General features: G+C 47.4%; 1 protein-coding gene across 1 annotated transcript in view; it reads left to right on the forward strand.

The window, feature by feature from the left end:
- The first annotated feature begins 432 nt into the window (after positions 1 to 432).
- The window catches only part of LOC116956853 (uncharacterized), a 40,213-nt gene continuing 19,354 nt past the window's right edge, over positions 433 to 21,291 (forward strand). Inside the window, exons 1-7 of the mRNA XM_076054930.1 lie at positions 433 to 1,434; positions 4,372 to 4,416; positions 6,123 to 6,198; positions 15,547 to 15,681; positions 15,974 to 16,087; positions 17,827 to 17,940; positions 18,939 to 18,997. Of these exons, the coding sequence (XP_075911045.1) occupies positions 1,387 to 1,434; positions 4,372 to 4,416; positions 6,123 to 6,198; positions 15,547 to 15,681; positions 15,974 to 16,087; positions 17,827 to 17,940; positions 18,939 to 18,997 (591 nt within the window). The 5' untranslated portion in view covers positions 433 to 1,386. The remainder of the gene's footprint in view (positions 1,435 to 4,371; positions 4,417 to 6,122; positions 6,199 to 15,546; positions 15,682 to 15,973; positions 16,088 to 17,826; positions 17,941 to 18,938; positions 18,998 to 21,291) is intronic.

Here is a 21,291-nt window from a genome sequence, read left to right on the forward strand (position 1 = left end):
TATAGATCCAACACTGCCCATAGACTCAACACTGCCACGGTTGGCTACGTACGGTGCGAAAGAAGTTCAACATACGCACACACAAGAGCTATTTAAGCTGGCTGGCAAAATCTCACTTGCGTTGTGAATAATCCACCAGGCAACACCACACGAAGCGGTCTCATCGCTCCGTCTCCTTGTTGGGCATTCTCTCAAATGTGAATTCATTCCGAGCCTGCCACTCACTCAGTCATTCCTTCAACCTGACAATCAGCCAGCAACACTCACTCAGTCAATCCTGCACTCTTACAATCAGCCTGTCACTCACTCCGTCAATCCTTCACCCTTACAATCTGCCTGCCACTCACTCAGTCAATACTTCAACCTTACAATCAGCCTGCCACTCACTCAGACAATCCTCCCACAACCCCCTGCGTACCAGGTGACGTAATTAACATCTCCTAGCCACCGTGGTGATGATGAGATAGAGACGCAGACTCAAACAATGCAGCAGCAGGCATCGTCAGGGTCGGAATCAAACCCACGACCTCCTGCGTACCAGGCGAGGTTGGTGTAGGGTGCTTTTTCAGGAATATTTTGCTGTTTTTTTCATGGATTTTCTGTCTGCACAGTCACATAGTCACTTTAAGATGTTTTTCTTGTTCGTGTTTTTTGTTTTTGTTTGTTGTGGTTGCACCCGATTCAAGAGCCGAATGGCTCACAGGGCTATGCCAAATAAATAAACTGAACTGAACTTCTTCTGTGGTTCTTTTGGTAAAGTCACGTAGAATGAGAATAAAATAATAAATTGATAAAATAAAATAACACAATAATATTCTCACGACGTTTTGGCCACAACACAAGCGGCCTTCATCAGGTGAAGGGACGAGACTGTCTGGTAGGACAGTTATTTTATTTTATCAATTTATTATTTTATTCTCATTCTACGTGACTTTACCGAAAGAACCAAAGAAGATGAATCATTGCAGTCACGAAAGCTTTAAATCGAAATTGAACTGAACTTAGTCAACATCTCGTCACAACAGCCCGCATGAGAGGGAGCATGAAGAGAGACCCTCCAGTGGGCATTTTGGATCTCCTCTTCCACGCTGCACCAAAGACGTTGGTAGAGTTGAGCACAGCAGGGGCTCGGACCTGGAACGCAACTTTAATGGTTTTACAACACACTGCGGTGCTGATCAAACACCGCACGCTCGTTCTCTCGTGTGAGTGCACAACGCCTCGATCGCCGCCCTCCGACTCAAAGGTCGCCGAAAACGCCCAAGTCGCCAAAGACGACGGTGACCACACGGGGAGTGTTCCAGAGCGGTTTGGCGCGACCGACAGCGAAGGAACCACACCGCAGATGAAGGGAAATCACCGACGTGGGGCTGAAGGGCGTAAAAAATGAATCTTCCGTCGTGTTTCATCGCCCTTCAATTGTTCGCGACGCTGGTGAGTGAACTTACGCACGGCGCCTTCACAAACCGGAGGACGCCTGGTGAGGTCCGGGACTGTTGTTGTCTTGGTGTGGTCTGGGACTGTTGTTGTTGTCTTGGTGCGGTCTGGGACTGTTGTTGTTGTCTTGGTGTTGTCTGGGACTGTTGTTGTTGTTGACTTGGTGTGGTCTGGGACTGTTGTTGTTGTTGTCTTGGTGTGGTCTGGGACTGTTGTTGTTGTCTTGGTGTGGTCTGGGACTGTTGTTGTCTTGGTGTGGTCTGGGACTGTTGTTGTTGTCTTGGTGTGGTCTGGGACTGTTGATGTTGTTGTCTTTGTGTGATCCGGGACTGTTGTTGTCTTCATGTGGTCTGCGACTGTTGTTGTTGTTGTCTTGGTGTGGTCTGCGACTGTTGTTGTGTTGCCTTGCCCTAAGCTTAAATTTAGTGTTGATAAACCGCCAAGAATTCATGTCCAATAGACACTCGTTTCTTCTCGCGAATTTTCCATGGATGTCTATGTCAAAAAACAACTAATTTATGTGGAATGAATTGTTTTCTCTGCCACGACAAAGTAAAAAAAAATCAAACTCACCAATTAAATGATCTAACAAATCGCTCACAATGATGCACAACTGATGACGATTTCAATTGTTACTCTTTCGATTGAGAATGTTCGACCGACGGATGATGCGCGTGCTCAGTGATAATATCACTTTCCTGGCACCCACCCAGCAGAAGAATCGGCCCACTAAGTGGATGATAGCAGAGCCACCGCTCAGCCCTCTGTGTGTAAAGATATTGCAACTACTGTACTGTAGTGGCGATCACGCGGATTTCGGATTAACTGGAGCAACACAAATGTTCGGGATTAAGCAGCGTGTGACCTATAAATAAGCATTTACAACATATCAAAGTGTATACCTGTTTTTAGATTACACATTTGGGCTGAAGGGAAAAATCCACGAATTATTAATTTATGTCAAAATCTCGAATAAACCTGAGTGCTGATAACCGAGAGCTTAAAAACTTTATATTTATATTCATTAATGTATGCCTAATGGCATGCTTACCTTTTTCACTACTTTGCACTCCTATCGGTGTGTATTGTGTGTATATTGTGTTTGTTGTTGTAACTTTCTGAGCCCCGTGCCACACTGCTGGACATCTGTGACAAAGCGCTTCATAGCTGATCGCATTCCTCCCTACCTCCCTCGACAGTCCAATCGCTTTTTGCTGCACTTGCGTATAAGCTCCCCCCCTCGTTCCCCAAACTGCACTTTAACAAAGTTATTGATGTACGTGATTGATCTAAAGGCCATACCTGTGCCACTCGCTTAAGATGGGCCCTGTCTGGTAAATAAAAGCATGTTTTAGTTTAGTCGATAGGCCTCTATATGCCTCTATGGTCTATATGTGTCTCTGTGGATCTCTATGCATTTTTATGGGTCTCGATGAATTTGTGTGTGTCTCTTATGGGTCTCTATGTGCCTCTGTCGGTATATATGTATCTCTATTGATCTCAATGTATCTCTATAGGCCTCCATGTATTTCTATGGGCCTCTATGTATCTCTGTGGGTCTCTATGTACCTATATGGGTGTATATGTGTCTCTATGGGTCTCTATGTATCTCTATCCGTCTACATTATTTGGCTGCCGCTATAAAGGTCAACGTCGTGATGATATCAGCCACTTGGTTGAGCTGCTATCATTGCGTGTTGTGTCGAGGGGTTTTCTGACCAAAATCGGCAGAGTTTATTGTATTTCCCTATATGGGGGCTCTGTGTTTCTTTATGGTTTACAGCTACAATGAAGTGTTTGTGACAAACGTGTTGTGAGTGACTGCCAAGGTCTGGTATGCAGGCGGTCGTGGGTTTTTCCCGACTTTGTCGCCTGCTGTTATTTGGAGTCTGCGTCTCTCTCTCACCCTGTGGTCGCGTGGATTTTTTTCTCCAGGTCCTCCGGTGTTTCCCTTCACGTTTAGAATCAACGGCACCACGCATTTAGAGTATTTGGCTGTTACTTTAAATTCCCACGTGGTGCTGATGATGATCATGACGACATCAGCCCACTTGGTTGAGCTGCTATCATTGCGTGTGATGGCCGGGGTCGCTTCTCAACAAAAGAGCCACTACATAGCAGCTCAGTTTTGGGGCCTTACATCCGGTGAAAATCAACGTAGTTTAGTTTTAATATAGGTCATCATGTATATCTGTGGGTCTCTATGTATCTCTGTGGGTCTCTATGTATCTCTGTGGGTCTCTATGTATCTATGTGGGTCTCTATGTATCTATATTGGTCTCTATGTGTCTCTGTGGGTCTCAATGTACCTCTGTGGGTCTCTATGTACCTCTATGGGTCTCTATGTGCCTCTGTGAGTCTCTGTGTATCTCTGTGGGGCTCTATATATCTCTGTGGGTCTCTATGTATCTCTGTGGGTCTCTATGTATCTCTGTGGGTCTCTATGTATATATGTGGGTCTCGATGTATCTCTGTGGGTCTCTATGTATCTCTGTGGGTCTCTATGTATCTTTGTGAGTCTCTATGTATCTCTGTGGGTCTCTATGTGTCTCCATGAATCTCAATTGGCCTCTATGCGTCTACATTATTGGGCTGCCGCTATGAATGTCTACGTGGTGATGATATTAGCCACTTGGTTGAGCTGCTATCATTGGGTGTGGTAGCCAGTGGTCGCTGCTGAACAAACATAGCAGCTTCTTGGTGGTGGCCTTACTTCTTGTTAAACAAATAAATATTTAAGTTTAGTCTATGAGTCTCTAAGTATCTCTATAGGTCTCTATCAGTCTCTCTATGGATTCACCACTTTCTCATTTACCGTGGTAAAACATTTTTTAATCCTCATTTTTTATTTTTGGAATTTGAAATAGACGCAGTTTTAGTGTAAATGGAGTATTTTGAGAACGTGTTTTTTTTTACGTTTCCTGTTGTCTGCAGATATTTCCCTCTGAAAGTGCTACGATCAGCAACGGACTACAAGAGGTAACGGTGCAAAAAAAATGTGTTGGCACCATGGAATATTGTAGAGCTCATTTATTGCCCCCCAGCATCTCGAAGCGCCCGAGATCACTTTTCAAGCGGGACGATTCACGTGAATATTACGTCCAGCTCAGCACTGACACCCATTCACATCAAGCCCACTGTGTGTGGCGACTTTTGACATCGCATGGGCAGGGTTATAGTCAATACCAGTACCCGCCATTAGCCACGAAGTGACGGTGACGTCACCACGGTGCCTGTGCCAGGTCAGGTGCACTTTGAGGCCACGTAAACTGTCGAAGGCTCTCGCTGCTGAAAGGAGGTGCCATTGGTTGTACTGACTGAGATGACGGGTAGATGCACCACCACCTGTACCCATAAATCGCAGCATATTATCCGCCCGATGTTCCGCTCGTTGTAGTGAGCATCGCTCCTGTGCCCTCCGTTATAACGCACACTCAAACACATGCCACACACACACATATATACAGCCTTCAAAAGCAATGATTCCCCCATTTGACGCTTGTCGACCTAGGGGTGGCCCAGGACCGGGTCAGATAATCGCTGTCTCTGGTCTCGACCGTGTGCAGGAATCGAACTTTGGTCGCCAGATTGGTAACACGCAGCACACGAAGACAAAGATCCCCCGTGTAGGCTCTAGCAGGTTGTCAAGTGCTGTTTGTAGAGAACAGCTCCTATGGAGACTTCCGTCACTGTGGCACAAACAGAGGGGGCGTGGGTGGCCAGCATCACACCTGTCCGCCTTTGTCTCCCCCCAGTGGCGATGCTTTACTAGACACTGCTGCACCGTGTAGCTCACTTGAGGCTGGGTCGACCTTTGGGAACCCCTCAGCCCCCGGGTTGCAGATCCTCGTCCTGTAACTCGATGGCAGGGGCGATGGCAGAACGAATAACGTGAAGCTGAGTGTGCGCAGTGTGGCTGGGAGGTCTGCGGTTTGTCCACACCCAAAGCGGACCCTGTTGGTGGACAAATTCACGGTGGGCGAGGACTCTGAGCATTGGGGAATGCAGGAGGACATGGGTTTCATCCCAGACCCCGACGCCTGCTGCTGTGTATTTGACATCTGAGTCTCTCTCCCAGTGGTTGCGATGATTGTTTTCCGGGGTCCTCCGGTTTATCCCTCCCACATTTAGAATCAACATCACCACGCGTTCAGAGTCTTTGTTTGCTGATTTAAATTCCTAAGTGATGATGTCATCAGCCTCTTGGTTAAGCTATAATTTGTGATGGCGAGGTAGCTTCTTAAAAAGAGCTACACAGCAGTGGGGCCTTACACCTGGTACGTAAAATAGTTTAGTTTATGGGTCTCTATGGATCACTATGTGTCTCTGTGGGTCTCTTTGTATCTTTATGGGTCTCTATGTGTTTATGTGGGTCTCTGTGGGTCTCTATTTATGTTTATAGGTCTCTATGGATCTGTATTTGTCTCTATGGGTTTCTATGCACGTCTATGTGTCTCTACGCATCTCTATGCGTTTAGAGTATTGGGCTGCTGCTATAAATGTCCACACATTGATGATAATAACATCAGCCACTTGGTTGAGCTGCTAACATCATTTGTGATGATCGGGTCGCTTCTGAACAAAAGAGCCACTACACAGCAGCTCAGTGGGGCCTCGTCACAACTGGTAACAATTTACTTTGGTTGTTAACTATTCCTCGTCTTAAATGTTTTTTTTCCACGCAGGTTATCAAAGGCGGATGTGACGAAACAACCCACTACTTGTCAAGCAGTGGCATCTGTTGTGAGCTCTGCCAAGCAGGTAACACGCACAGACTTAAAGGCCTGACTCAAATACCACCATTGAAAGGTTTTAATGTGGGTTCTATCAATTTATTTTGCACCGCACGTAGCCAAGCGTGGCTAATCGGAGGTGCAGTTTTGAGTCTAGAGGCAGTGCTGAATCTATATGATTAGTGTTAGTCTATGGGCAGTGTTAGTCTATGGGCAGTGTTAGTCTATGTTGGTAGTGTTGGTCTATGGACAGTGTTGAATCGACATGGGTAGGGTTAATCTATGGGCAGTGTATGTTTAACTTTTTTCGCAACGTACGTAGCCAACCGTGGCTAATAGGAGGTGTGGGAGCAAAGACAACAACACTGAACACAACAACAAAAACAAGCAGCAGTTATAAAAGAAAAAATAAGTTTAAATCTGGATGATTAGATAGTGACTTTCATAGATTAGAGTTACCAGAATCGAGTTAATACTTTACTTGAATTGAGGACTGGGTTGGGAAATATGAAAAAAATGTGGAAGGAAAACACTCAAATAAGTGAAACAATGTTTTCCCACCTGATGATGGACGCTTGTGTTGCGCCTGAAACGTCGTGATCTATTTTATTTTCTACCTACGTGACTTTAAAGAAAGAACCAAAGAGTATAAATACAATACTTTGAACTGGAATGTGGTGGTGGTGGTGGTTGGTAGCTGCTCATGAAGGACGCTGCTACTGGGCACTTGGAGGCAGTCGCCCTCCAGCAACAACTACACTACACTACTATACCCTACACTACTATACACTCCTATACACTATACACTACTATACACTACACTAGACACTACACTACTATTACACTACACTATACACTACACACTACACTATACACTACACTACTATACACTACACAATACACTACACTATACATTACACTATACACTACACTACTATACACTATACACTACACCATACACTACACTACTATACACTATACACTACACTATACACTACTACACTATACACTACTATACACTACTACACTATACACTATTCTACAATCCACTACCATACACTACACTACTATACACTACACTACTATACACTACACTACTATACACTATACTACTATACAATACATCAACTATGCACTATACTAATATACACTATTCTACTATACATGACAATACACTATACGACTATACATTATACTACTATAAACTGCAATATACACCATACTACTGTAGTGGAGTAAACAATACGCATAGGAATTGGCCACAAACAGCACATACAGACAGACAAGGAGAACGGGTCACATGAGGTCGAACAGGTGGTCGAGTCACGGGTGGCGTAAACAACCCGAAGTAATTAAGGGAGTCGTGGCACGAGGGCTGTGATTGGTCGAGAGGCTGTTAGTGTTAAGTGGTGGTGTCTCGATGTCTGACGGAGGGGACAGGTGCGAGCTGGCGGAAAACGGCCAGCAAGCCACGTGGCAATTAATTAAGGCTAAAGCGAAAGGGGATAAAACGCGAGGTGGTTTGAACGGAGAGAGAGTTGTTGCTGGGCAGTTGTTGGCGAGAGGTGGAGAGATGCGAAGAGGACAGCTGGCAATGTTAGGGAAGAATAGATAGAGAGCCGAACCCCAAAGACAGTAAATAGCGATAGGGAGAGTTAGCGTTAGCGGAAATAGATAGAGTCACTGTGTGTGAATAGATAGATGGAGTCACTGTGTGTGAATAGACAGACAGGATACTGTGTGAATAGATAGAAGAAGAACCACTGTGTGTGGAAGGGAAGTCACTGCGTGTGAAGAGATAGCAGCGATACTGTGTGTGAGGAGATAGAAAAAGAACCACTGTGTGTGGAAGAGACACTGTGTGTGAAGAGGTAGAGGAAAAACCACTGTGTGTGGAAGGGGATGCACGGACGATGCTGAAGTAAATCGGAGTGTCCGAGTTGGCGGAGCGCGAAGAGAATTGCTGTGTGTACGGAACGATGGAATAAAAGTGACGGCGGAAAAAGAGACGGTTGTCGTCCGAGTGAATTCACGGCACTACATTTGGTGTCAGAAAAAGTACGGAACACGCCACGATGTCAAGGACAGCAGCAAAGAAAAAAAATGTGCCAGTGGACTCGGGCGGTGACAGCGACAGCGACGATTTGCAGCCCGGCCAGATGGCCGGCAGTACTCCGGACGGTGACAGCGGTTTGGATGGTGCTGAAGGCCCGGGATCGCCAGAGGATTGACGAGTCCTCATGACCCAGTGGGAGGCCAGGATGGAGAAGTTGTCGGAGGAATTCCAGAACTTCTTGACTGAGAACCGCATTCAACTACCCGTACCGGGTCCACCGCCGGAGGTTGCCGCTCCGCCGGAGCGGTTGGAAGATTCTGACGACGAAGACGACCAGTTGGAGGGACCGCCACGACGGATACACGTACAACGATTTGAGGCCAAAGTGGGAGATTGGACGACATTCATACGAAGATTCCGTGCGGCTTACGAGTCCCTGAATTGGACGGAGAGTGTCGCGTTACGAGCACTGCCGACGGCATTGGATGATGACTCCTTGTTGACTTTTAACGGACTCCCTGCCGCTGTCAGAAAAACATTGGACGGTGCTATTGCGGCAATGAGGAAGGTCTACGAGCCGCGGTCGGTCGCCAAACGTCGATTTCAACAGAGGAAATGGGAGGCCACGGAGTCCCCCCTGGCATTCCGCACCGCCTTGCTGGCCCTCGCCCAGGTTGCCTACCCGGCGATGGACGAGGAGGGCTGGGACTCCCTGCTGCAAGAGAAGATGTTACAGCTGGCGAAGGAACTGAAAGTCGTCTTGTCGCTCCCGGACAAGGATGATGACGACGACGTGTCATCGTTGCTGATCGCCAGGAACATACAAGTCAACCTTGATATACGAGACGAACCAGCGGCGGCGGTAGCGCAGCCGTCGCTGACGACCCCTGCCGGGGCTGCGAGCACGGTGGCGGTGGTGGTGGACGAGACGCCGCCGATGGCAGCGGCGGCCGGGGTGTCGACCGGAGACCGACGGCATCGTCCCGGGGTATATGGAGACGGCGTGCATCGGACATGCTACGAGTGCGGGCGGAGGGGTCATCTCACCCGCGATTGCTGGAGACGAAGAGGTGGTCCTCCGTGGGCGCCGAACAACTACAGCGGGCAGTTCCCCCAAGACCAAGGATCCCGTGTGAGTCGAGATGCATTCAATACACGGCCGCCCTATCCACATCACTCATCCGCGTCATCTCAACCGTATTCATCGGTTTCGGATAGTACGCATGGCCGGGATATGTGGGGCGCGTTGGTACATCGTGTGTTGGGGGCCACGCCGGGATCGTCGGATGTGATGGCATGTATTCAAGGTGTTATGGTACGGGTTATTGTGGATACCGGGGCGTCGGCAACTCTCATTTCATTGCAAACTTTTCGGTCGCTGCCGACGTCGCCTGGATCATTAGCGCCAGTGGAAGGGCCATGTGTAGCAGCAAACGGGGGTAGTTTGGGCATTATGGGCTGCGTGGTTGCGACAATTCAAATTGGGGAGGTTATTGTGACAGGAAGTGTTTTGGTTTCAACGGCCTTGGCGGTACCGTGTTTGTTGGGCACGGATGTCTTGAAAAAGATGCCAATTAAGATTTCAGTGGAAAAAGGTTGTTTGGAATTACCGTCGGGGAGATGTATGAAATTTTTGGGGACGCCTTCGAAATTTGCGGTGGCGAACACTGTGGTGCAGGCCGTGGTGAGCCGCACCGTGCGCGTCCCTCCTGCATCGCAAATATTGGTACCGCTACGGTTAAAGAAGGAATTGCCTTGGGATGAGCTACAGGAGGGAGTGCTGTTGACACCCTCAAATGCTCTGTCGAGAATGCCCACCGTAGTAGGAGCTTTGACCATAATACCAACTTATTGTGATCCCTTCATTAAAATTGTAAACGCGGGGCACGAAGAGGTTGTTATTCAAGGGGGCACTACGTTGGCGCACGCAACAGGTGCACCGGGTCCAGAAACAAAAACATGTTTTGCTACGGGACAGGATGAAATGTTGTCAAGGGAGGAGGACGATCCGGAATGATAAAGGGATCTTTACAAACAAAACCCAGAGTTATCGCCTGTGCAACGGTCGAGTTTGCATGCGTTGCTAGTGGAATTTAAGGATGTGTTCAGTTCAGGGAAATACGACGTGGGTCGAACGACGTTGTTGCAGCATCGTATTGACACGGGGAACGCACCCCCGATCAGGTTAAATTCGCATCGTGTAGGTCCTCTTGAGAAATAATGTATTCGGCGATCTGTTGATGAAATGCTAGAGCAGGATATTATCGCCCCATCGTCCAGCCCGTGGGGAGCCCCTATTGTCCTCGTGACGGAACCATGCGATTTTATGTTGACTATCGGAAATTGAATAAAGTTTCGGTGGCGGAAGCGTACCCGCTTCCACGAATTGATGATTCACTGGACGCCCTGTCTGGTGCCAGAATCTTTTCGACCCTCGATTTGTTGTCGGGCTTTTAGCAATTGCCCCTGGATAAGGAGTCAAGACCTAAAACGGCATTTCGGACACCACAAGGATTGTATCAATTTAACGTGCTCCCGATGGGACTCCACTCAGTGCCGGCGACCTTCCAGCGATTAATGGAACTGGTGTTGTCGGGCCTGCAGTGGGAGTCATGCTTGATATATTTAGATGATGTGATTGTTTTCAGTAGGAATTTCGATGAATATTTGCAACAGCTGCGCGCCGTTTTTGGCAGAGTGCGGCGCGCTGGATTGAAATTTAAACCACAGAAGTGCCAATTGTTAAGAACATCGGTGAAGTATTTGGGGCACGTCGTTAGTGCTTCAGAAGTGGCCACTGATCCGGAAAAGACGAGTTGTGTGCGTACATGGCCAGTGCCGAAAACAGCAGGGGAAGTTCGTAGCTTTGTGGGTTTTGCGTCGTACTATCGGCGGTTCGTTAAGGATTTTGCCACGATTGCTCGACCATTGCATACGCTGACCGGGAAAGGTGTGAAGTTTCAATGGGGGATTGCTGAACAAAAATCGTTTAAAGCGTTGCGGGCCGCACTGGCGGACGCACCGCCGTTGGGATACCCGGATTTTACAAAGCGATTTATACTTGACGCGGATGCCAGTGATACGGGCATAGTCGCGGTTTTGTCACAAATGGTTGATGGCGTCGAGAGAGTGGTGGCATATGGCAGCCGGGTGTTATCGCCGGCGGAGCAAAAATACTGTGTGACGCGTAGGGAATTATTGGCAATTGTCCATTTTGTGCGCCAGTACCGACCGCATCTATACGGCAGGGAATTTTTGATCCGCACTGATCACGCGGCGCTACAGTATTCGCTGCGCGTGGATCAGCCGTCGGGGCAAATGGCTCGCTGGATTGAGACCCTCCAGGAGTACTCTTTCACGATCCAGCATAGGAAAGGAACGCACCATGTAAACGCGGATGCTTTGTCAAGGTTGCCGCGACCGGCTGAGACGTGTCGGTGCACAGAGGGCTCGCTGCGTTGCGGCCCGCCGCTGCAGGAGGTTCCGCAAACGGTCGCTGCAGCGGGTTCGGGGGTGCCAGGGATAATCCCTGGATCAGAAATTGGACTGTTGGGGTTGTCATTGAAGCAGTGGAAGCAACTGCAGGTGGAAGATTCCTCGCTGACCAGGATGAGACTGTGTGCCTCTCGTTCAAGGGGATCGGAGGATCGCCCATTTTTGATGTTAACGGAGGGGTTGCTTGTTCGCTGGGATGTGGAAGCACAAAATTTTTGTATTGTTGTCCCGAAGGTGTTGCAGGGGAAACTGATTAACGAGATACATGAGAAATTGATGCATCTGGGGGAGAAGAAGACCGCATTGACACTGGGGAGTGAATTTTACTGGCCGGGAATGTTTAACGATGTGAAACAGCATGTAAAAGCGTGCCAGGAATGTGCACGAAGGAAAGCGCCAACACGGCCATATCGTGTCCCTTTGCAATCGATTCAACTTTCGAGAGTGAACGAAATTGTGGCACTAGATATTTTGGGTCCGTTCCCCGTCACCCCCCCGAGGGCACAGATATTTGCTCGTCGGGGTGGAATACTTAACTCGTTGGCCGATGGCATGGCCGCTAGTAGACCAGTCAGGGACGTCGATCGCTGAGGCTTTCTTGAAAGGATACGTATTAGATAAGGGGGCCCCGGAACATTTGCTTACTGACCAAGGCAGAAATTTTTCATCGAAATTGATTAAGGACGTGTGTGACTCGCTGGGGACCAAAAAGATCCGGACGTCCCCGTATCACCCGCAGACTGACGGGATGGTCGAGCGACTGCATAGGACGCTGACGTCCATGCTTTGTCACCAAGTAAACACCGCTCAAGATGATTGGGATCTGCATGTTGCAGCGACGCTGGCCGCTTATAGATTGGCCCCGCATGCCTCAACGGGGTACTCGCCATTTTTTCTGATGTATGGACGGGAACCGGAAGCGTCGGCTATTGTAAAATTGCGGATTCGAAAACGGGAGAAATCTACGACGGTGCCTGCTCTGATGCAGGTGGCTTTGGACCATCTAAGTGAAGCCCGAGAGGCTGCATTGCAAAATACGGCACGACGACAAGCCGCTAACGAAAGATTGTTCGGCAGGCAGAGCCGTGGAGTGTTGGAGATAAAGCCTGGTTGCACTGCCCCATGGTGCCGGTGGGAACGTCCCCGAAGTTTCACCGCCCCTGTCAGGGGCCCGTTGATATTGTGGAGGTTTTACGGGATCAGAGTGTGCGAATAAAATTCGGTCGTCGGACATGGTTTGTTCACCAGTCGCGCCTGAAGAAATTTGTGTTACCATATGATGCATCATCCCCCATCCGAGAGCGGCCTGTGTTGGATGTGTCTGACGAACCTGTGGGGAGGTCACAAGTGCGCGTGTCCCAGAGATCTGCCCCCCGTGTGCCTGCAGGATCGCCCTTTTTGGGCAGGGTTACCGACCGGACGCCGATTGAACGGCCACAGATCCGGACCAATGGCCATCCCGACCGTGAACGACAGACAGCCCCGCCAGCTGAGTGTCGCTGGGACAGGGATGAGCGCAGGGTTCATTGGCAAGACGAGCGAGGCCCTCCCTTACCGCAGGGTATCCCGTGCAGGGGAGATGGACCGGCAGCGGGAACCCGTTCCAGGAGGAATACAATACATTGACTTTGGGGGTTGTGAATTCTGTATAAAGGTGTTGTGTGCGTGTCGTTGTGTGATTGTACAAAATGGTTGTGTATTGCAAATGCGTTATGTATATATGTTGTCATCGTTCCGTCCGCTTCACTCCACTACTCCAATTCGAGTATATCGTAGCCGGGGACGGCTAGGTTCTTTCATCACGGCGGGGGGGGGGGGGTGATGTAGTGGAGTAAATAATACGCATAGGAATTGGCCACATACAGTACATACAGACAGACAAGGAGAACGGGTAACATGAGGTCGAACAGGTGGTCGAGTCACGGGTGGCGTAAACAACCCGAAGTAATTAAGGGAGTCGTGGCACGAGGGCTGTGATTGGTCGAGAGGCTGTTAGTGTTAAGTGGTGGCATCTCGATGTCTGACGGAGGGGACAGGTGCGAGCTGGCGGAAAACGGCCAGCGAGCCACGTGGCAATTAATTAAGGCTAATGCGAAAGGGGATAAAACGCGAGGTGATTTGAACGGAGAGAGAGTTGTTGCTGGGCAGTTGTTGGCGAGAGGCGGAGAGATGCGAAGAGGACAGCTGGCAATGTTAGGGAAGAATAGATAGAGAACCGAACCCCAAAGACAGTAAATAGCGATAGGGAGAGTTAGCGTTAGCGGAAATAGATAGAGTCACTGTGTGTGAATAGATAGATGGAGTCACTGTGTGTGAATAGACAGACAGGATACTGTGTGAATAGATAGAAGAAGAACCACTGTGTGTGAAAGGGAAGTCACTGCGTGTGAAGAGATAGCGGCGATACTGTGTGCGAGGAGATAGAAGAAGAACCACTGTGTGTGGAAGAGACACTGTGTGTGAAGAGATAGAGGAAGAACCACTGTGTGTGGAAGGGGATGCACGGACGATGCTGAAGTAAATCGGAGTGTCCGAGTTGGCGGAGCGCGAAGAGAATCACTGTGTGTACGGAACGATGGAATAAAAGTGACGGCGGAAAAAGAGACGGTTGTTGTCCGAGTGAATTCACGGCACTACACTACTATACACTATACACGACACTTTTGTGGAAGCTTTGCCCAACCCACTCCCTTCAGCCAATCTGCATCCTCCTCCAACTGCTGTCAAAAGTCGCCCCCTACAGTCAACCCTCATAACCCCCCTTTTACCTTTGAATCTCTCCTCCAATCCTCTTTGAGTCTCTCCACAATCCTCTTTGAGTCTCTCCTCCTGAACAATCGTCTTTGAAGCCTCCCTGCACCGATCAGAGGCCTTGGTGGACTTTCCTGACTGTTCGTATGCACGTATACGCTGGTGTCAGGTAAGGAATCTGTTGCTTCAGTAATTGCACCTCCATGTATCCATTCTTCTATGTACAACAAACTCAACAATTTATGTAATCGGAGGTGCGGGGGACTGACAACAAACAACACAACAACAAGCAGCAGCTCTAAAGAAATGAGTTTTGAAATTAATATAGTGGTGTATAGTAGTGTAGTGTGTAGTAGCATAGTCAATAGCGTGTGGTGTATAGTCTGGAGTGTACTATATATTGTGTAGTGTACTCTATAGTACAGTGTATAGTAGTGTATAATAGTGTAGTGCATAGTAGTGTAGTGCATAGTATAGTAGTGTATAGTACTCTATCGTGTGGTGTCTAGTAGTGGAGTGTATAGAAGTGTAGTGTGTATAGTGCATTATGTAGCAGTATGTATTTGTGTGCGGTGAACTTCTTTCACATCGTGCGTAGCCAACCATAGTTATTCAGAATTGCGGGGAGAGGGGACGACAAACTGCAAACTGAATCTTGACTTAAAGCTGACGTGACTGCAGGAATTCATATTCTTTGGGTCTTTCGGTAAAGTCACGTAGATAGGTTGAAAGCTGACGATCGCTTGTGTTGTGATCGAAACGTCGTAGTTTTTTGTGATTTTCTTTAAACCTATCTACATGACTTTACCGAAAGACCCAAAGGATATAAACTGCAAACTAATACTGTAGTGTACAGTGTAGTGTACAGTGTATAGTAGTGGATGGGCAGTACTCGGGTTACGAATCTAATTCGTTCCTGAGACCCGTTCCTAAGTGGAATGGTTCGCGAGTCTGGAACAGAGCAAGGCGGTGAAGGACAACAAACACCAAAACCTTTTGATTTGTATTCTCGTTCAGTCGGTGCGTCTGTTTCCCTCCCCCCACCCACCCACCACCCCTGCTGCGGCCTTGCAGGTAGCAGGAAGGTGATGGATTGCGATTCAAACACAACTGGCACGTTTTGCACGGTTTGCCGCGCGGGAGAAGGCTACACGGACGAACCGAACAGCTCCAACGAGTGCAAGAAGTGCACCGTTTGCAACGTGAATTGTAAGAGGGGAGGGTGTTTTTTTTGTGGATTCGGGGAATTGAGGGGTTTGCGTGATTCACGCACCGCTCGCGATACGAATTCAAATCTCGCCACTGTGGGCACCATGGTGGCTAGGGAGATGTTAACTACCTCGTCTGGTACGCGGGAGGTCGTGGGTTCGATCCCAACCCTGGCGCCTTCGTTCCGTACGGCCGTGCACGCGAGCGGTTTGGGCTGCGTGCGATTGCACTCACCAATGTACTACCCACGTATAGCGGTGGTGGTGGTGATGGGGGTGGTGTTGTTCTCCAGCCGAAGACACTGAGAGGACATGCACCACCAGGGAGGACACTCGCTGTCGCTGTAAAGACGGCTTCCAGAGGGATGCCCCATCGGACCCCTGCACGGAAGCGAAGGGAGAAGCAGGTTCGGACGACTGGTCGCCGCACCCACGCGGCTCTAACGTGCTCACAATCGATGCAGGCGGGTCGGTGTAGTGTATAGAGGTGTAGTGTATAGTGGTGTATTGTATAGTAGTGTAGTGTCTAGTAGTGTATAGTGTAGTGTATAGTATTGTAGTATATAGTGTATTTTATAGTAGTATAGTGTATAGTGTAGTATTGTTAGGGTCTTTCGGTAAAGTCACGTAGATAGGTTCAAAAATAATGAAAAAATCATAAAAAATCACGACGTTTGGATCGCAAAACAAGCGACCATCATCAGGTGGAAAAAAGGAGGGGAAGACACTAAACGGAAGCTGTTTTAAAGGTTTAAAATGGGCGTAGCCCAAACGTCCTGGGGTCAGTACAAAGTGGGCAGGGCACAAGCACCCTGGTCTCAGGACAAACGGAGATGTTGATGTTAATGTGAAATCAGATGAAACAAGAGAAGGGGAGACGCATGGAGAAAATAAACAACTTGTGGTGCGCCCAACGCAGGGGAGACATGGCAGGAACTCTAATTGCTCGTCCCATCTTTAGTAAAATAAAACGAACATCGGAAGGTGACAAGATGGAAACATCACAGCCAGGTATGACTTAAACTGGTTGATGACGTCCTTCCAATGATTGCTGAGTATGTACCCATCCTCTCAGTTGAAATTGTGTCTTTGTCTGTATATATGGATGGCTTCATGAACATGTTTTTGTTGATAGTCAGTGGACTTGCAAAGTACCTCCGTCTTAGAGAAATCAATTTCGTGTTAGCCAACCGCATTAAAACAATCATCCAATACTGCTGAAGTGTTGGTCTTCCCGTGTTTCAAATCTGCCTTATGCTCACGAACACAGTCTGAGACATGTTGCTTAGCTTCCCACCTGATGATGATCGCTTGTGTTGTGATTGTCGTAGTTTTTTGTTATTTTTTGTTATTTTAATGGAACCTATCTACGTCACTTTACCGAAAGACCCAAATAATAAGAATTCCTGCAGTCAAGAAAGCTTCACGTCAAGGGTCAAACTTATTCTGCAATTTGTAGCGTTGATCATCGGTTGCGTATGTCGTTTTTAGAGCAGGACGACAATTAATATTTGTGTTGCTAAGTGTGAAGGCCAACCACCCATACCCCTACCCCCAATTCGTTGCCATCTCTCACGATGTACCAACATCAGCAGCCACTCACCGCTAAGTGGCGGTGACGTCCCCATGGCACCTGTGCCAGGCTAGGTGCACTTTTGGGGCCACGTGAGGTTTCGAAGTCTCCCTTGCCTCGTTGCCATGCAAGAGAGAAACTGATGGCAATCGCACCGCGACAATTCACTCTACCAGTGGTGGTTTTTAGCCTGGGGTTGGCCAGAATTTTTTTTTTGTTGAAGTTACAACTTAATTTGTTTCGTCAAATGCTATGTATTTATTACACTACACTTTACACTATACAACTACACTACTATACAACTACTCTACATTACAACTACACTACACTACTAGACAATACACTACGAGCCACTACACACCACACTACTAGACACAACAAATCACACTACTATACACTACATACTACAATACACTACACTACTATACACTTTACACACGACTATACAATATACACTACACAATACTAGACTATACACTGCACTATACACGAAACACACTACACTATACACTACACGATACACTACTATACACTACACTATACACTACTCTACTGAACGTGTACGATCCTCAGACATTGCTGGAGCTGTCGCCAATGTTGTCATCGGTACTGCCGTGATCACCATTTTACTTGTGGTGACCGTGGGCCTCCTTGTCTACAGAATCCACCGCAAACGCTTCCCCTGGGGTAAGTCGCGGTGTTGACTCCATCGCCTGGTACGCAGGAGGTCGTTGGTTCGATGCTGGACCCTGACGATACCTTCTGCTGTATATTTGGAGTTTGCATGTCTCTCTCTCATTATCATCACGGTGTAGTGTAGTGTATATTAGTATAATGTATAGTTGTGTAGCACATAGTAGTGTATAGTATAGTTCAGTGTATAGTGTAGTGTATAGTGTAGTGTATAGTATAGTGCAGTGTATAGTGTTACGTACTACTTCAGCCCACCAGTGTATTGGAAAGTAAATCCACAACATTTACAATTTAAGTACCGTCACTTTTTGCCGGTAATTATTTTTACCAGCATCATCGGGCGATTTGCCAGAAAAGTAAACCCCCGTGGAAAATATTTTTTTCACGGACTGGGGGGGGGGTTCATCATTGGGTCTTTCCCCCTTTTCAAAGAAGCTCTCCAGCGACGTTTATTGTTTACTCATTGTGGCTACAAGGGGTTAGAGCTCGTGGGGCTCACCAACACCACGTGACTGAGACAAGCACTCCGTGCGGGAAAGAGGCGCAGACGGAAGTGGTAAATGAAATAATGGGGCGGGCCACACGTGGACTCACCGCAAACCTCCTGCAGTGCGGCCCGGTTGCTAACAGGCCGCGGACCGGGGGTTGGGGACCCCTGCTTTAAGCCATATGAAGAAGAGAATAATATTATAATCATCTTTCGATTTAAAGGACAGCGCTGTCCTCCAGACAGTCTCGTCCCTTCACCTGATGAAGGCCGCTTGTGTTGTGGCCGAAACGTCGTGATAATTTTATTGTGTTATTTTATTTTATCAATTTATATTTTTTTCTCATTCTATGTGACTTTACCGAAAGAACCAAAGAAGATGATAATCATCGTCATCACCAACATAAGCCCATCACGACAGGTCTATATGATGTAATGTATAATTCTCAGGCATCTTTTTGTATATAACAATGGTCTATAATAATGTATATTTTCTCTTACATAGAAAGCAGTTGCTCTACAAGTGAGACCCCATCTTTGAATACGGATGAAGATCATGTGAATGTAAGTCATTCCACCTCGCTATGTCTATGTGACCTAACCGAAAAACACTCCTGTTATTGATTCCACTTCTGAATGAGAACCTCAGCAGACCGCGTCATTATAATCTGCAGCAACCGGTCCGTGTTGACTCTCTAACGAGGTCAAGGCTCTGATGCTGGGGTGATCGGCCTAGTGAGTGGGTATGTGTGTGGTTGAGTGCGTGAGTGGGTGAGTGGGTGGGTGAGTGGGTGGGTGAGTGGGTGGGTGCGTAAGTGAGTGGATGAGTGAGTGGATGACTGAGTGGGTGAGTGATTGGGTGAGTGAGTGGCTGAGTGGGTGGATGAGTGAGTGAGTGCGTGAGTGATTGAGTGAGTGGTTGAGTGAGTAGGTGAGAGGTTGAGTAAGTGGTTGAGTTGGTGAGAGAGTGAGTGGGTGAGTTAGTGGGTGTGCAGTTGATTGAGTGATTGAGTGGTTGAGTGACTGCTTGAGTGAGTCGTTGAGTCGGTGAGAAATTGAGTGGGTTAGTGGGTGAGTTAGTGGGTGTTCAGTTGAGTGAGTGGTTGAGTGAGTGCGTGAGTTGGTGAGTGAGTGGGTGACTGAGTGTCTGATTGGGTAAATCAACAATTACCCACCTAGTTATGGCCATCTGCCCTGTACGTTCTGTATATTTCCTGTCTTCCATACACGGTGGTGCATTGGGATCTACGGAGTAAATGCGCCACTTCATGTGTAGTGTTGATACGCACGTGATCCGGGCGTCAAAACAGCCACAAGATCCCAGGTTACTGTTAAAGATGACGTCACAGACGAAGGGAAATAGGAGGCGGGGCGTGAGAGAGAGGGAACGCCCACGAGGGGAGCGGTGACGTCACCGGCTGAGGCGGGGCGATCGGGGGGCGGCTTCCTGGCGGGGTTTGGAGTGGAGTGGTCCACACGCGGCGTGAGCTCATGCAGAAAACAAAGAGGGAGCTGTGCCGTCTCAACCTTCGTCTGGTGGACTCATTACACGTGGAATGTTTTATTATTACCTACTTTTAAAAGCAATTAGCCTTCGTTGTTCCTACCGTGAATATCCTTTTAAAAAAGGCAGAAGTTGAGCCTAAACGTACGGTTGTATTTTCCTTGATAATCAAAACACTTGGAATATATATCCTTAGTTCTTTCAGTAAAGTCACGTAGAAGGGAAACAATAAAATAATACAAATAAAACAAAAAAAATTGTCACGACGTTTCGATTGCAACACAAGCAATAATCATCAGGTGTGAAAATCACAGCAAGAAAATTTGAAACGTCGTGTTAATTTTATTGTTTTATATTTTTATTATTTTATTATTTCCCTTCTACGTGACTTTAACGAATGAACCAAGAATATGAATCATTGCAGTCACGAAAGCTTTAAACTGAAATTTTACCGCCTCTACAGGGAGAGTTTCCACGTAGCTTTGAGATCCTTTAACAAACTCCGGGATAAGAAGGCTCAGCTGATCGAGTCTCTCACCTTTCTGAGGAGATGCCGCGACTCTGGGGTAATACCAATCGCATTTACACTGGCCTCTATTGCTGTAACTTCTTCTAATTCGAAAATAATTATGTCTAGAACTAGCTTAGCTCTTATCTCAAAGAAAATCAGACTTATACGCACCAAACTAGATCAGTTAGACAAGACACTCTACAAATCACACTTATCATTGACGGCAACAATGTCCACATCGGATTGGGAACATGTAGACAATACGACTGCTTCTTCAGCTGCCACTATGTCGACCAAATGTAAGGACAACTTGATTTCCAAATTTAATCTCCTCTCCAACAAAAGACCAGACCCACACACCAATAAGCTAGATGTTAAGAAAGTCGTAATTCATCACAGTAACAGTTCTATTTCCGATGGTCTGAAATCCGTTTTAGCTAAAGGGCTAAGCTTTGAAGTCACATCTAGACACATACCAGTTAATGATATAATTGCCCAAGTAGACGTGGCTTTCAAGGGCCTGGGTCACATCGCTGCAGACGTAGCAAGATCTGAAATCGCTGAAACCCTAAAAAACGCTATGATGCCAGCTAGCTTAGCAAAGATGAGTGTTTTTAATTATCTCAATTAAAAAAGAGGGATAACATTGTCATCTTCTCAGCCGACAAGGGCAATGCCACTGTCATCATGGATAAAATAGAATATAACAACAAATTTCAAGAACTACTCAACGATGGCAGCTATACAAAAATAAAAAGAGACCCCACCAACAACCTCGTCGTACAAACCAACAAAATCATTTCTGATTCAACCGCATTAATTGATCAAACCAAACAGTTTTCG

This window comes from Petromyzon marinus, chromosome 68, assembly GCF_048934315.1.
Source record: "Petromyzon marinus isolate PM22_M1 ecotype Great Lakes invasive population chromosome 68, UKy_Petmar_22M1.pri1.0, whole genome shotgun sequence".
NCBI classification, from domain to species: Eukaryota; Metazoa; Chordata; class Hyperoartia; order Petromyzontiformes; family Petromyzontidae; genus Petromyzon; species Petromyzon marinus.